Source organism: Bufo gargarizans, chromosome 3, assembly GCF_014858855.1.
Source record: "Bufo gargarizans isolate SCDJY-AF-19 chromosome 3, ASM1485885v1, whole genome shotgun sequence".
NCBI classification, from domain to species: Eukaryota; Metazoa; Chordata; class Amphibia; order Anura; family Bufonidae; genus Bufo; species Bufo gargarizans.
In genome coordinates, this window is record NC_058082.1 from 42,069,292 (window position 1) to 42,082,585 (window position 13,294).

General features: G+C 42.7%; 1 protein-coding gene across 1 annotated transcript in view; it reads right to left on the reverse strand.

Moving 5' to 3' along the window:
* The window catches only part of LOC122931345 (retinal guanylyl cyclase 2-like), a 77,209-nt gene that overhangs the window by 15,205 nt on the left and 48,710 nt on the right, over positions 1-13,294 (reverse strand). The window contains exons 6-12 of the mRNA XM_044285411.1: positions 12,840-12,936; positions 10,119-10,250; positions 6,948-7,028; positions 5,390-5,566; positions 4,826-4,982; positions 4,171-4,320; positions 3,831-3,979 (exon numbers count right to left, since the gene is read on the reverse strand). Coding sequence (XP_044141346.1) covers positions 3,831-3,979; positions 4,171-4,320; positions 4,826-4,982; positions 5,390-5,566; positions 6,948-7,028; positions 10,119-10,250; positions 12,840-12,936 — 943 coding nt within the window. The remainder of the gene's footprint in view (positions 1-3,830; positions 3,980-4,170; positions 4,321-4,825; positions 4,983-5,389; positions 5,567-6,947; positions 7,029-10,118; positions 10,251-12,839; positions 12,937-13,294) is intronic.

Here is a 13,294-nt window from a genome sequence, read left to right on the forward strand (position 1 = left end):
AAAGGACCTGTGGTGACGTCAGATCACATGGTCCAATCACATGGTCCATCACAGTGGTGATGGGCCATGTGATTGGACCATGTGATCTGACGTCACCACAGGTCCTTTAGCCGGCAGCTCATGATTAAAGAAGTAAGAAGAGACCGGCAGCTACGCGATCAAGAGGAGAAGGTGAGTTAATTATTTTTTAACCCTCAATTGACCACCTACTAAGCATTCTGTATTAAAGAATGCTATTATTTTCCCTTATAACCATGTTATAAGGGAAAATAATTACATCTACACAACCTTGAACCCAAACCTGAACTTCAGTGAAGAACCACAGTCAGTTTTTTATCACGCGCGTGCAAAACACATTGCACCCGCGTGATAAAAACTAAACTCAGCCTTAAAGTGAAAGATTTGTCCCACCATAGATCTTTAGAAATGCAGTTAAACACTAAGGCCCCTTTCACACGGGCGAGTATTCCGTGCGGATGCGATGCCTTGAGTTGAACGCATTGCACCCGCACTGAATACCGACCCATTCATTTCTATGGGGCTGTGCACATGAGCGGTGATTTTCACGCATCACTTGTGCGTTGAGTGAAAATCGCAGCATGCTCTATATTGTGCGATTTTCACGCGATGCAGGCCCCATAGAAGTTAATGGGGTGCGTGAAAATCGCATAGCATCCGCAAGCAAGTGCGGATGCGTTGCGATTTTCTCGCACGGTTGCTAGGAGACGATCGGGATGGAGACCCGATCATTATTATTTTCCCTTATAACATGGTTATAAGGGAAAATAATAGCATTCTGAATACAGAAGGCATAGTAAAACAGCGCTGGAGGGGTTAAAAAAATAAAATAAAAAATGTAACTCACCTTAGTCCACTTGATCGCGAAGCCCGGCATCTCCTTCTGTCTCCTTTGTTGAATAGGACCTGTGGTGAGAATTAATTACAGGAACAGGACCTTTGATGACATCACTTCGGTCATCACATGGTACGTCACATGATCTTTTACCATGGTGATTCACCATGGTAAAAGATCATGTGACGTACCATGTGATGACCGGAGTGACGTCATCAAAGGTCCTTTACCTGTATTTAATGCTCACCACAGGTCCTATTCAACAAAGGAGACAGAAGGAGATGAAAAACGCAGAATATAGAACATGCTGCGATTTTCACGCAACGCACAAGTGATGCGTGAAAAACAACGCTCATGTACACAGAAATGAGTGGGTCAGGATTCAGTGCAGGTGCTATGCGTTCACGTCATGCATTGCACCCGCGCGGAAAACTCGCTCGTGTGAAAGGGGCCTAAGGCCTCTTTCACACGGGCGAGTTTTCCGCGCGGGTGCAATGCATGAGGTGAACGCATTGCACCCGCACTGAATCCGAACCCATTCATTTCTATGGGGCTGTTCACATGAACGGTGATTTTTACGCATCACTTGTGCGTTGCGTTAAAATCGCAGCAAGCTCTATTTTGTGCGTTTTTCACAAGTAGTAAACGGGGCTGCGTGAAAATCGCAAGCAAGTGCGGATGCGGTGCGATTTTCACGCACGGTTGCTAGGAGACGATCGGGATGGAGACCCGATCATTATTATTTTCCCTTTTAACATAGTTATAAGGGAAAATAATAGCATTCTGAATACAGAATGCATAGTACAATAGGGCTGGAGGGGTTAAAAATAAAATTAAATTTTTTAACTCACCTTAATCCACTTGTTCACGCAGCCGGCATCTCTTCTGTCTTCATCTGTGAGAAATAGGACCTTTGATGACATCACTACGCTCATCACATGGTCCGTCACATGATCTTTTACCATGGTGATGGATCATGTGATGGACCATGTGATGAACGCAGTGACGTCATCAATGGTCCTATTCCTCACAGATGAAGACAGAAGAGATGCCGGCTGCGCGAACAAGTGGATTAAGGTGAGTTAAAAATTTTTTTGCATTTTTTAACCCCTCCAGCGCTATTTTACTATGCATTCTGTATTCATAATGCTATTATTTTCCCTTATAACCATGTTATAATAATACAATCTACACAACCTTGAACCCAAACCTGAACTTCTGTGAAGAAGTTCGGGTCTGGGTACCACATTCAGTTTTTTATCACGCGCGTGCAAAACGGAATGCAATCGCAGTCAAAACTGACCGCAATTGGGTACCTACTCGCGCGGGTTTGCCGCAACGCATCTGGACCTTGTCCGGACCTTATCCGGAAACGCTCGTGTGAAAGAAGCCTAATACAGTGAATAAACGTATCTGAATGAAGACTAGTCTGAATATTTCTGGAAAGAAATACAATTTCCATATGTATTGCCAGAAAATCAAATTAAGTTGCAGTACTGCAGAAAGGCCAGCAGATGGCGAAATAAGGCTATTTTTACTACTGACACCTCTGAGGCTCTGGATTTGCACCAATGCTAACACTTCCATTCCCACTACACAATAGATACTGTAAGTAAGATACCTACATGTCAAGCTAAAGGAATAGATTCAATCTAAGTGGATGAGTTGAGCGAAATGTAAAAGATTTCTACCTGCACAAAAACCGCTAAAACCAAAGACCAGTAATACGGTCCTATTGTCAAAGCAAATTTTCAATTTTACACATCTCTAATCCCTTTTCATGCTGCTTTTTACATGTTTCTCTTATATTTCGGTTCATTTTCACAACTTGTATCACCCTGTTAACAGATCCCTTATTAATATGTTTCCATGTAGTGCATTTAGTGCCTAATTGTGTCCTTCTATGAATGACCTATGGTCTAAATAGCTCTTTCAGGCTACGTTCGCACAACGCCATTAAAAAACGGACTGTCAGTTTTTCATGACCATTCTTGTTTTGTTTTGCATCTATTTTTCACGATCATCAAAAAACCGATAAATATAGTTTTTCTTTGGAACATCCAACCTCTGCAGTCCCCTCAGTATAAAGTATACACCCCCCACAGTGCCCCCAGTATAAATAATAACCACCATATTACCCTCAGTATCTAAAATGCCCACCTGCAATGCCCCTAGTTTCTATAATGCCCCCATAGTGGCCCCTCAGAATGTGCCTTGTACATAAAATGCCCCCAATAGTTCCCTCCAGTATAAATATTGCCCCCAATAATGTCCTCCAGTATAAATATTGCCCCCAATAGTGCCCTCTATTCTGCTGGGTCGGTAAAAAAAATACTTACGTTTTCCATGCGGGAGAATGCTCATTCTGCACTGGAGCAGAAGGCAGCCCAATTCCTTAATACCCCCTACCGCCCCATTTTCAGACTGGCCAGTAGAGCACACAATAGGCTGATGTTTCCAGTTTCCTGCAGATCACTTGTCAGCTTTATTGTACAGACGGAGGCAGAATAAACAGAGTCGCCTCATTATTATTACAGGATAGAGGTGTTAATGACAGCTATTGTACAGCTGGAGGCCTAGATAAGGCGGGAGAGTAACACCTTACACCACACGCATAGATAAGGGTCCTCTGTCATTCTCTGGTCCTCGGGGGAGGGGCTATACTCCATCACTTTCTATAATAATCTATGACATTTTTCTTTCAGATGATTCTCATTCATTCATTGCAGCTGTCATGAAGTCCAAACACTGTTAACAGTGCAATCAAAATGTAATAAATAATAATTGTATTATTTAATAAAAATAAAAACAATTCTCTGCCATTCCACCACCTGTTTTTTCACAAACCTCTCTCTGGCTGTAAGGCAACTGGCTGCAGCAGGAGCTCTCCCCCCCCAACTGCTCAGTGCCACTCCATTAAGCCTCTCCCCTCAGCAAAAGTGACATATGTAAGAAATTAACAAAAATTTCTTCCAACCTGATCGAAGATTTCATCGAATGTCGGCCTCCTTTCTGCTAATTCACTCCAACATTGCTTCATGAGCTGAATGCACTCCAGGGGGGCCTGGTCAAGGGCCACAGTTGGACGACATAACGGAGGAGGCTTCTTCACCTTCCTGATGATTTCTGAAAAAAGATAAGTAGTGTCACTGTATGATATTTTACCCTACTAACCACATATCCCTCTCACGGTTTTCAAGATCTCTGCTTGCTGTCATTCAATAGGAAACTTTAGGGTATGGCCCATACAGTGCATTTGCTGCAGCAGATTGGTGTGCATCCCAAATCATCAGCCCTGCTATGTAATGTTTTATTACCCTCAGCTGAGAGTCCTGACATGCAGTATGGTGGACCCCGCACAACCACTTCTTGCAGGATGATGGCGAAGCTGAATACGTCCCCTTTAAAGGTTCCTCTCCTGGCCAGGTTTTGATCCCGGAGCAGCTCGGGAGCCGTCCAAAACAGTTCTGCATGAGAGAATCACATGACAATTATCAGCAGATATCTGACTCCTCCCACGAGGAGCTGATGTTACAGACAGCCCATTAGGAGCAGCATGATTTAGTGATGTCACTGAAGTCCGGTGTAGATGCCGTTGCATGGTCCTGGTATCATTAGGAGATGTAGAGATGTGAAGGGGCCTGTGGCAAAAAATCAACATGGGGCCTTTTTTTTGTAATTGAGTCATACCACTGTACACCACCATCCCTCATGCAGAATGCCCTCATTGGACAGACTTTCTGACGGTTCCTGCACACAGGAAAGGTCCCTCATACCATTGATAGAGGAGCTAGGATTATTGGAAAATGATGAGTGTAGTCACCAGAACAGGTTAGAAATAATTATGTGCCCCTCCAGTGTTCTACAAAATAGCAGTAGTAATGGAATGTACCAGAAATACAAAAAAAAAATATACCAAAAATTCTGGAGTATCAGGTGAAAGGAATATTACTTTACCCCTGTCCTTCTCACCTCCAGGGGGCGGAGAGCAACGGGGAATTTTCTGGTTTTCCACAATTTCATTATAACCATAATCGGTGATCTTCAGGACAAATCTTCCATCCACCACGCAATTGCGCGACTTCAGACGTCCATGTTGAAAGTCCCGGTGGTGTAAATATCTCATTCCCTGTTATAGAGAAGGCAAAAAAAAATCAATATGCGAAGGAATATTCGACCAGAGAGCTCATATAGCTATGCCCAACTAGCAGGTTCTAGCTCCCCTACCTCCACCACCCATCTGGGGACAAGGAATATTATAATGGGCTTTATCTGAGGCCCCCATAACGTGGTGGGATGACCATAACTGCAATATAATAATAATTTTAAAAAAATCTTCAGTTTATTTTATTTTTTATATTTACTCCACACTTCTGCTTAGTGTATATGACAATCCTAACCAGCAGGACATACATATTGTATTGTAGAATAGAGTGGAAACAGGAGGGCTCTACATCGCCTTGTGGACATAACTGGTATTGCACTTTTTTTCTTTTCTTATTTTATCAATCAAACCGTATATCTAATTATACACACCTTAATCAAATCTAATAGTAGTGAAGACTTGAACATCCAGTCCAGCTTGACATCCTCGTTCCTCAGCAGATCCTCCAGACTTCCTCTGGAACAATGTTCAGTCACAATAGCAAAAATGCCGCAGTCGGAAAAAAAGGCGAGAAAGGGGTTGACATTTTCATTCCTCAAATCCTTCATCTGCGAACAGGAAAGGGAGACGTCAATTTTATAAAAATACCGTAAGGCAAAATAACGCCATGTGGGGGTATCCCTGAGCCACACAGAAACTGCATAAAGCAAATATAGTACAGTTCATATAGCTATTTCCGTCTGCCCCGTAGAAATGAATGGGAGCAGGGGCCGTGCGTGCGTGGTGCACTCCCAGTAACTTGTATGGGAGCAGCGCTTAGTGGTGGAAGGTCCTCCAGCCACCACTCTCCCTGCTCCGTTCTCCTTGTAGGTGCGGGTCCCAGAGGTGGGACACGCACCTATCAGACAATGGGGGCATATCCTAGTGATATCCCCCATTGTATGTGATGGGAATACCCCTTTAAAAGTCTTTCTTTACTGTGTGCACAATAGGAGTTGTAGTATATCCAAAAGTTATCTGTACACAGTACCAATTCCTTCTAGATGTCCAAGCATGAGCTACGGTATGCAGTTCGTTGCAGCAATGGTCCTCTAGTTACTCCATCTTCTACTAAAGTCTCTATTGCTGGGATCTCTGGCTAGCTTCTACAATGTGGCAACAGTGACTGGGGTGCATAGGGTGTCTTAACTTGCTGTCCCTCTGCAGAAGCAGGATCCGGAACGGTTTAAGCTGGTTCACCTAGCTGACCTCATACTGTAGCCATGAAAATCCTCCTTCAGATCATCCTCTTCATCTCCTGGAGAATCTGGAAGAGAGGAGGAGGTCTGCTCCCTTTCTGCTCCCACTCTTCAGCTAGACTTACTGGAATCTCGCCCGTCCCCATCCTAAGCTCCAGAGAGGGCTGGGCCAGGATAGTTAACCCTTGCTATGCCTGGCTCATGCTGAAACAACTGAGCGTGCAGTACATTGCATTAAGATTACAAACATAATATAACAAACCAAACTTTACAGATTCCCCCAGGTCTGGGATACCGCACATATAGTACAGCGCATGATTATAAGCGCCATATATTACAGCACATGACTATCAGTGGCAAATAGTAGTATCAAAACAACAATGCCATACATTGACCAAATTACCCCTCTATGCAGTTGCCTAAGATAAAAAAACAATGAAAAGACACAATACAGTAAATAAAATACTGCACAGAGCCTTGGTAGTGGTATCACAGAATCACACATTAAATACCGCCATACAGTGCTGAAAAAATTCTAACGGACAATGACCAAATAAGAGCTACATAACTGAGGTCCTGCCATGGATTTTCAAATCACAAAAATATTTTCATTATCCTGAAATAAAGCCCCCCCCCCCCCCCCCCCCTATAGAACCAACAAGCAGGGAAGTGAGAGGTCAGTCCGAGCTGTGATCTTAGGTTCCACCGGTAAGTAGGCGGCCATCATATCACAGCAATATATTAACCTCACCTTCCGCAATGTGCTGGTCGTGCTCTGCCGCAGCTCGTGGTACGCACCAGGCTCAAACTTCTTCAGCCAAACCCAGTCTCCCTGCAAAATAATAACATCACATATGTATTAAAGGGAACCTGTCACCAGTGGAGGGCAACTGCAGGTCTGTGTGTAAGCCGTGATAGTAGTGGGCACTAATGAGACAGCCCTAACATCCAGGGGGGTCTGGCAACATCACCCCCCCCCCCCCCCCCCCATGAGATTGCATAGATAAGAGTCTTTCTGCCAGATACCAAGCAGAATAGTGAGTGCAGCTCTGGAGTATAATACAGGATGTAACTCAGGATCAGTACAGGATAAGTAATGTATGTACACAGTGACTGCACCAGCAGAATAGTGAGTGCAGCTCTGGAGTATAATACAGGATGTAACTCAGGATCAGTACAGGATATGTAATGTATGTACACAGTGACTGCACCAGCAGAATAGTGAGTGCAGCTCTGGAGTATAATACAGGATGTAACTCAGGATCAGTACAGGATATGTAATGTATGTACACAGTGACTGCACCAGCAGAATAGTGAGTGCAGCTCTGGAGTATAATGCAGGATGTAACTCAGGATCAGTACAGGATAAGTAATGTAATGTATGTACACAGTGACTGCACCAGCAGAATAGTGAGTGCAGCTCTGGAGTATAATACAGGATGTAACTCAGGATCAGTACAGGATAAGTAATGTATGTACACAGTGACTGCACCAGCAGAATAGTGAGTGCAGCTCTGGAGTATAATACAGGATGTAACTCAGGATAAGTACAGGATAAGTAATGTAATGTATGTACACAGTGACTGCACCAGCAGAATAGTGAGTGCAGCTCTGGAGTATAATGCAGGATGTAACTCAGGATCAGTACAGGATAAGTAATGTATGTACACAGTGACTCCACCAGCAGAATAGTGAGTGCAGCTCTGGAGGATAATACAGGATGTAACTCAGGATCAGTACAGGATAAGTAATGTATGTACACAGTGACTCCACCAGCAGAATAGTGAGTGCAGCTCTGGAGTATAATACAGGATGTAACTCAGGATCAGTACAAGATAGGTAATGTATGTACACAGTGACTGCACCAGCAGAATAGTGAGTGCAGCTCTGGAGTATAATACGGGATGTAACTCAGGATCAGTACAGGATAAGTAATGTATGTACACAGTGACTGCACCAGCTGAATAGTGAGTGCAGCTCTGGAGTATAATACAGGATGTAACTCAGGATCAGTACAGGATAAGTAATGCATGTACACAGTGACTGCACCAGCAGAATAGTGAGTGCAGCTCTGGAGTATAATACAGGATGTAACTCAGGATCAGTACAGGATAGGTAATGTATGTACACAGTGACTGCACCAGCAGAATAGTGAGTGCAGCTCTGGAGTATAATGCAGGATGTAACTCAGGATCAGTACAGGATAAGTAATGTATGTACACAGTGACTCCACCAGCAGAATAGTGAGTGCAGCTCTGGAGGATAATACAGGATGTAACTCAGGATCAGTACAGGATAAGTAATGTATGTACACAGTGACTCCACCAGCAGAATAGTGAGTGCAGCTCTGGAGTATAATACAGGATGTAACTCAGGATCAGTACAAGATAGGTAATGTATGTACACAGTGACTGCACCAGCAGAATAGTGAGTGCAGCTCTGGAGTATAATACGGGATGTAACTCAGGATCAGTACAGGATAAGTAATGTATGTACACAGTGACTGCACCAGCTGAATAGTGAGTGCAGCTCTGGAGTATAATACAGGATGTAACTCAGGATCAGTACAGGATAAGTAATGCATGTACACAGTGACTGCACCAGCAGAATAGTGAGTGCAGCTCTGGAGTATAAAACAGGATGCAACTCAGGATCAGTACAGGATAAGTAATGTATGTACACAGTGACTGCACCAGCAGAATAGCGAGTGCAGCTCTGGAGTATAATACAGGATGTAACTCAGGATCAGTACAGGATAAGTAATGTATGTACACAGTGACTCCACCAGCAGAATAGTGAGTGCAGCTCTGGAGTATAATACAGGATGTAACTCAGGATCAGTACAGGATAGGTAATGTATGTACACAGTGACTGCACCAGCAGAATAGTGAGTGCAGCTCTGGAGTATAATGCAGGATGTAACTCAGGATCAGTACAGGATAAGTAATGTAATGTATGTACACAGTGACTGCACCAGCAGAATAGTGAGTGCAGCTCTGGAGGATAATACAGGATGTAACTCAGGATCAGTACAGGATAAGTAATGTAATGTATGTACACAGTGACTGCACCAGCAGAATAGTGAGTGCAGCTCTGGAGGATAATACAGGATGTAACTCAGGATCAGTACAGGATAAGTAATGTAATGTATGCATACAGCAGAGTTTTGTAGATTGTGTTACGTTTACACATTATCAACTTGTCCGACAAGCACATGGACTTTCTCATCTACTATTTCTTATTTTTGTCTGTGAAATCTGGGTGACAGATCTGTAATACCGCACACAATGTGTGGACAGACGTGGGGCTGATTTTGGAAGAAAGCAGTCATGTTTTTCTTATTCTATACAACCCATTTATGGCATAATATTATCAGATTCAGTTCTGATGTGTTTGTGAAGACGACCAATACTTTGAACATAATGAATGATTCTGGCTAATTGCATGTACAGTACTCGAGGGAGATTCCAGTATGACCCAGTAACCCCAGTAAACAGTTCCTATGAGCATCTCCAGTCCTTGTGTTGTGCACAGCCTAAAGACCTCAGAAGTGAAGCCAATGGCTTCTACCTTGCAGTTGCTTCAAAGGCTTTTTAGACACTTTTAGCTGCAAGGTGGAAATATCCAATCAAGCAAATGAAAATAAATGTTTCTTCCAATGAGTTTGTGCATTGGAACCTTTCATCTTTCCCTTGAGGTCAGGGAATCTTCACGTGATGCCTGTGTCTTCCACCATTTTTGGTTCTCCACTAGGGGGAGCTCACCACATAAAGATTCATACAGCAAAAATGTAATTTAATATTGACTGTATAAGTGCATACGCAGGGAGCTCCCCCTAGTGGTGGTCACAGGTAGCTATAATTATGTAATATGTAAAAAAGAGAGCTCAGATATATGAAACACGTAGATTTTCAGCACTTACTTCATACACAGCCACGTTTGAGTTCTCGTAGTTGACTGCCGCGCTTTTAATGGACAGTGAGCGAGCAATGGATTTCAAGCTTTTGCAGTCAGAAACACTTTTGGTGTCACTCAGGTTGTCAATATTCAGCTTCTACAGATACAAATAAAGTGAAATTTCAGTTTAGGTGATTGTCAATTGTCCATATTGAATTCTTTAGGATAGGCTGATGAAGGCCGCACTGCAGCACAAGTGTCCTAGGTTCAAATCCAACATTTGCACAGGATTAAAGGGGTTAGCTAAGGTTAGACAAACATGGCTGCCTTCTCCAGATTTTGTTCGGTATTGTGGCTCAGCTTCATTCACTTCAATGGAACTGAGCTGAAATACCAGACATAACCCATGGACAGGGGGGGGCGCCGTTTCTGGAAAAAAGCAGCCATGTATGGACAACCCCTTTAAATGACTCCTCATCTGTAAAACGCAATAGGCGGTAATCACTTGGGGGAGTTGCAGCTAGTGACCCCTGCAGAGGAAAAGTCATATTACATGGCCATTAAAGTGACTGGTATATATTTTATTTTTAAGGCTATGATGTCTCATTAAGGCTATGATGTCTCATTAAATTCCTAAAAAAAAATAAAAAAAATTTAAGGTGCCCAATGAAATGTAATTGAAGACAAAAATAAATTCGAATGATTTGCTAGCAGTATAAAGCACCATCATTATTATTATTACATAGGTCTCCATAATCCAGGTCTCAGGGGTTTAGGCCGCTCGACTTATGATACAAATACGGACATAATTCCCATCTAATGCGGCAGAACATATGACAGTTTCATAATCCACCTCCGACCTCATGTAAATGTCTGACAACGTCACAATGCAGGCTCCGAACGGGATTCTATGGGATTTTTATTTGTGCATTTTATTCCTTTATATTATGCAGGGAGTCATTACAATGTAGCTTTATGTCAGAAACGTTACTATATCACATCATTCTGTAACACGTTATCCAAGCAGTTACCATCTATGTGCAAAAGAGAAGGCTGTAGGAGAAATGGGGGAAACAGGAGAAGAAATGGGGGCAGTGAGATGGACCAGAGGGTGGAGAACTAAGAAAACAATGGAGGATGCAGAATGGAAGATGGGACCTCTTTTCAATGTATTTAAGTTAGTTTTGGCCATAAAAATACACTTAAAAAAAACAAACAAACACATAATAGTGTGTGCCGAATTTGCCAAATGTTTTTGACTTTTCTCCTCATTTATTATCTTGTTATTATTTGAAAATGTGGGATAAGGAGGGAGGAGGTAGTATTAGCAAAATCCAAAGGAGAGAGCGGGAGAAGAAGAGGATGCTGAGTAAGGAGAAGCAAGAAGATTATGGCTGAAAAGAAAAACTAGACAACAAAGGTGAAGATGAGATAGAAGAAGAAGTAGGAGATGGTAAAGGAGGGGAAGATGATATCGAAAATGCAGAAGATGAAGAATCAAGGTAGAAGGATTCAACGGAGGGGAAGATGATTCAGAAAAGAAGGAGAAGATGATTATGGAGTTATAAGAAGATTATGACGGATGAGAAAGAGAAAAAAGAAACAAGATAATAGAGGTGATGTAATGAGAAGATGATAGAGGAGAAAAAAGGAAGAAGATAATGGAGGAGAAAGAAGAAGAAGATGATGGAGGGGAAGAGGATGTCCATGTAGAATGAGGAAGAAGAAGATTAAGTAAGGGGAAGAAAAGGTAGATAATGGAGGGGAAAAGGATTCAGAAAACGAAGGAGATGATGATTAAGAACGAATAAGAAGATTATGATCGATGAGAAGAAAGAAGATGGTGGAGAAGGAAAAAAGAAGATAATATATGAGGCAAAGTTGATGAAGATGATGGAGGAGAAGAAGATGTTTAAAGAGAATAAGGAGATGAAGATTAAGGCTACTTTCACACTAGCGGCAGGACGGATCCAACAGTCTGTTCACCCTGTTGGATCCATCCTGACGCTATTTTGCCGTGCCGCCGGACCACCGCTCCGTGCCTATTGCCTATAATGGGGATGGGGCGGAGCTCTGGCGCAGCATGGCTGTGCGCAGTGAGAGGCCACCGGACTAAAAAGTCAGACATGCAGTACTTTTATAGTCAATGGGGACGGAGCGGCGGTCCGGTGGGACGGCGAAATAGCGGCAGGACGGATCCGACAGGGTAAACAGCCTGTCGGATCCGTCCTGCCGCTAGTGTGAAAGTACCCTAAGAAAGTTATTGATTTATGGGAAGAAGAAGTAGACAATGGAGGTGAAGATGTTTCTCAAAAAGAAGGAGATGATGATTAAAGAGTAAGAAGATTGTGATTGATGAGAAGGAAGAAGATGATGGAGGAGAAGGAAGAAATAGTGAATGGAAGAGAAGGCGATTCAGGGGAAGAGGGAGATGGAGGGGAGAATAAGAAAAGAAACAACATGAAATAGAAGAGGATGATGAGAAGAACAAGATGATGTTGGAGTTTAGGAAGAAGAGAAAAAGAAGAAAAAGATGTGGAGGAATTAGATGTAATACAAGCAAAAGAGGAAGAAGATAGATAAGAAGGAAAAGCGATGATGAGAAGAAGACGAAAAGAAGAATAAAATGATTGAGGAGGAAGAAGGAGAATAAAAGAAAATTGTAGAGTAGTATAAAAAGATGGAACAAGGAAATATGGAGAACAGTCATAAGATGACAGAGAAGAATGCATCTCGACCATCTTACCTTTATGCTCAGCTTGGGGTTGATGAACGTCAGGTCATCCAGAGACAATAGTATTTTGTTGGGTCCTTTCACCAGTTGTATCTGAAGAATGCTGTGTCTGAAATATTACAGGAATGGTGAGATTGTAGAACATCTCATAAATACTGTTATCACAACCATAGCATGCTGAGACTCTACATACAGTACTGTATTCTGCACAGTCCTCTACAGGGCACCATCATAGGACCTCATACTTCTACCCGGTGACTAGATGGGTTGCTGGTAATTTCATGGGAGTCATTAGCATTACTGACGTGATAAGCAATGAAGTATCCTCCAGAATGAGTGACAGTGGGACCTCCATCCATTCAAGGGGTCCCACCTTACAACTGGAAGCCGCTACAGTTAGCCAGACATTTCATGGAGAATTGTAACATCACATGGTGGCCGTTCTGTTAAATTGCCTTCCAAGCTAT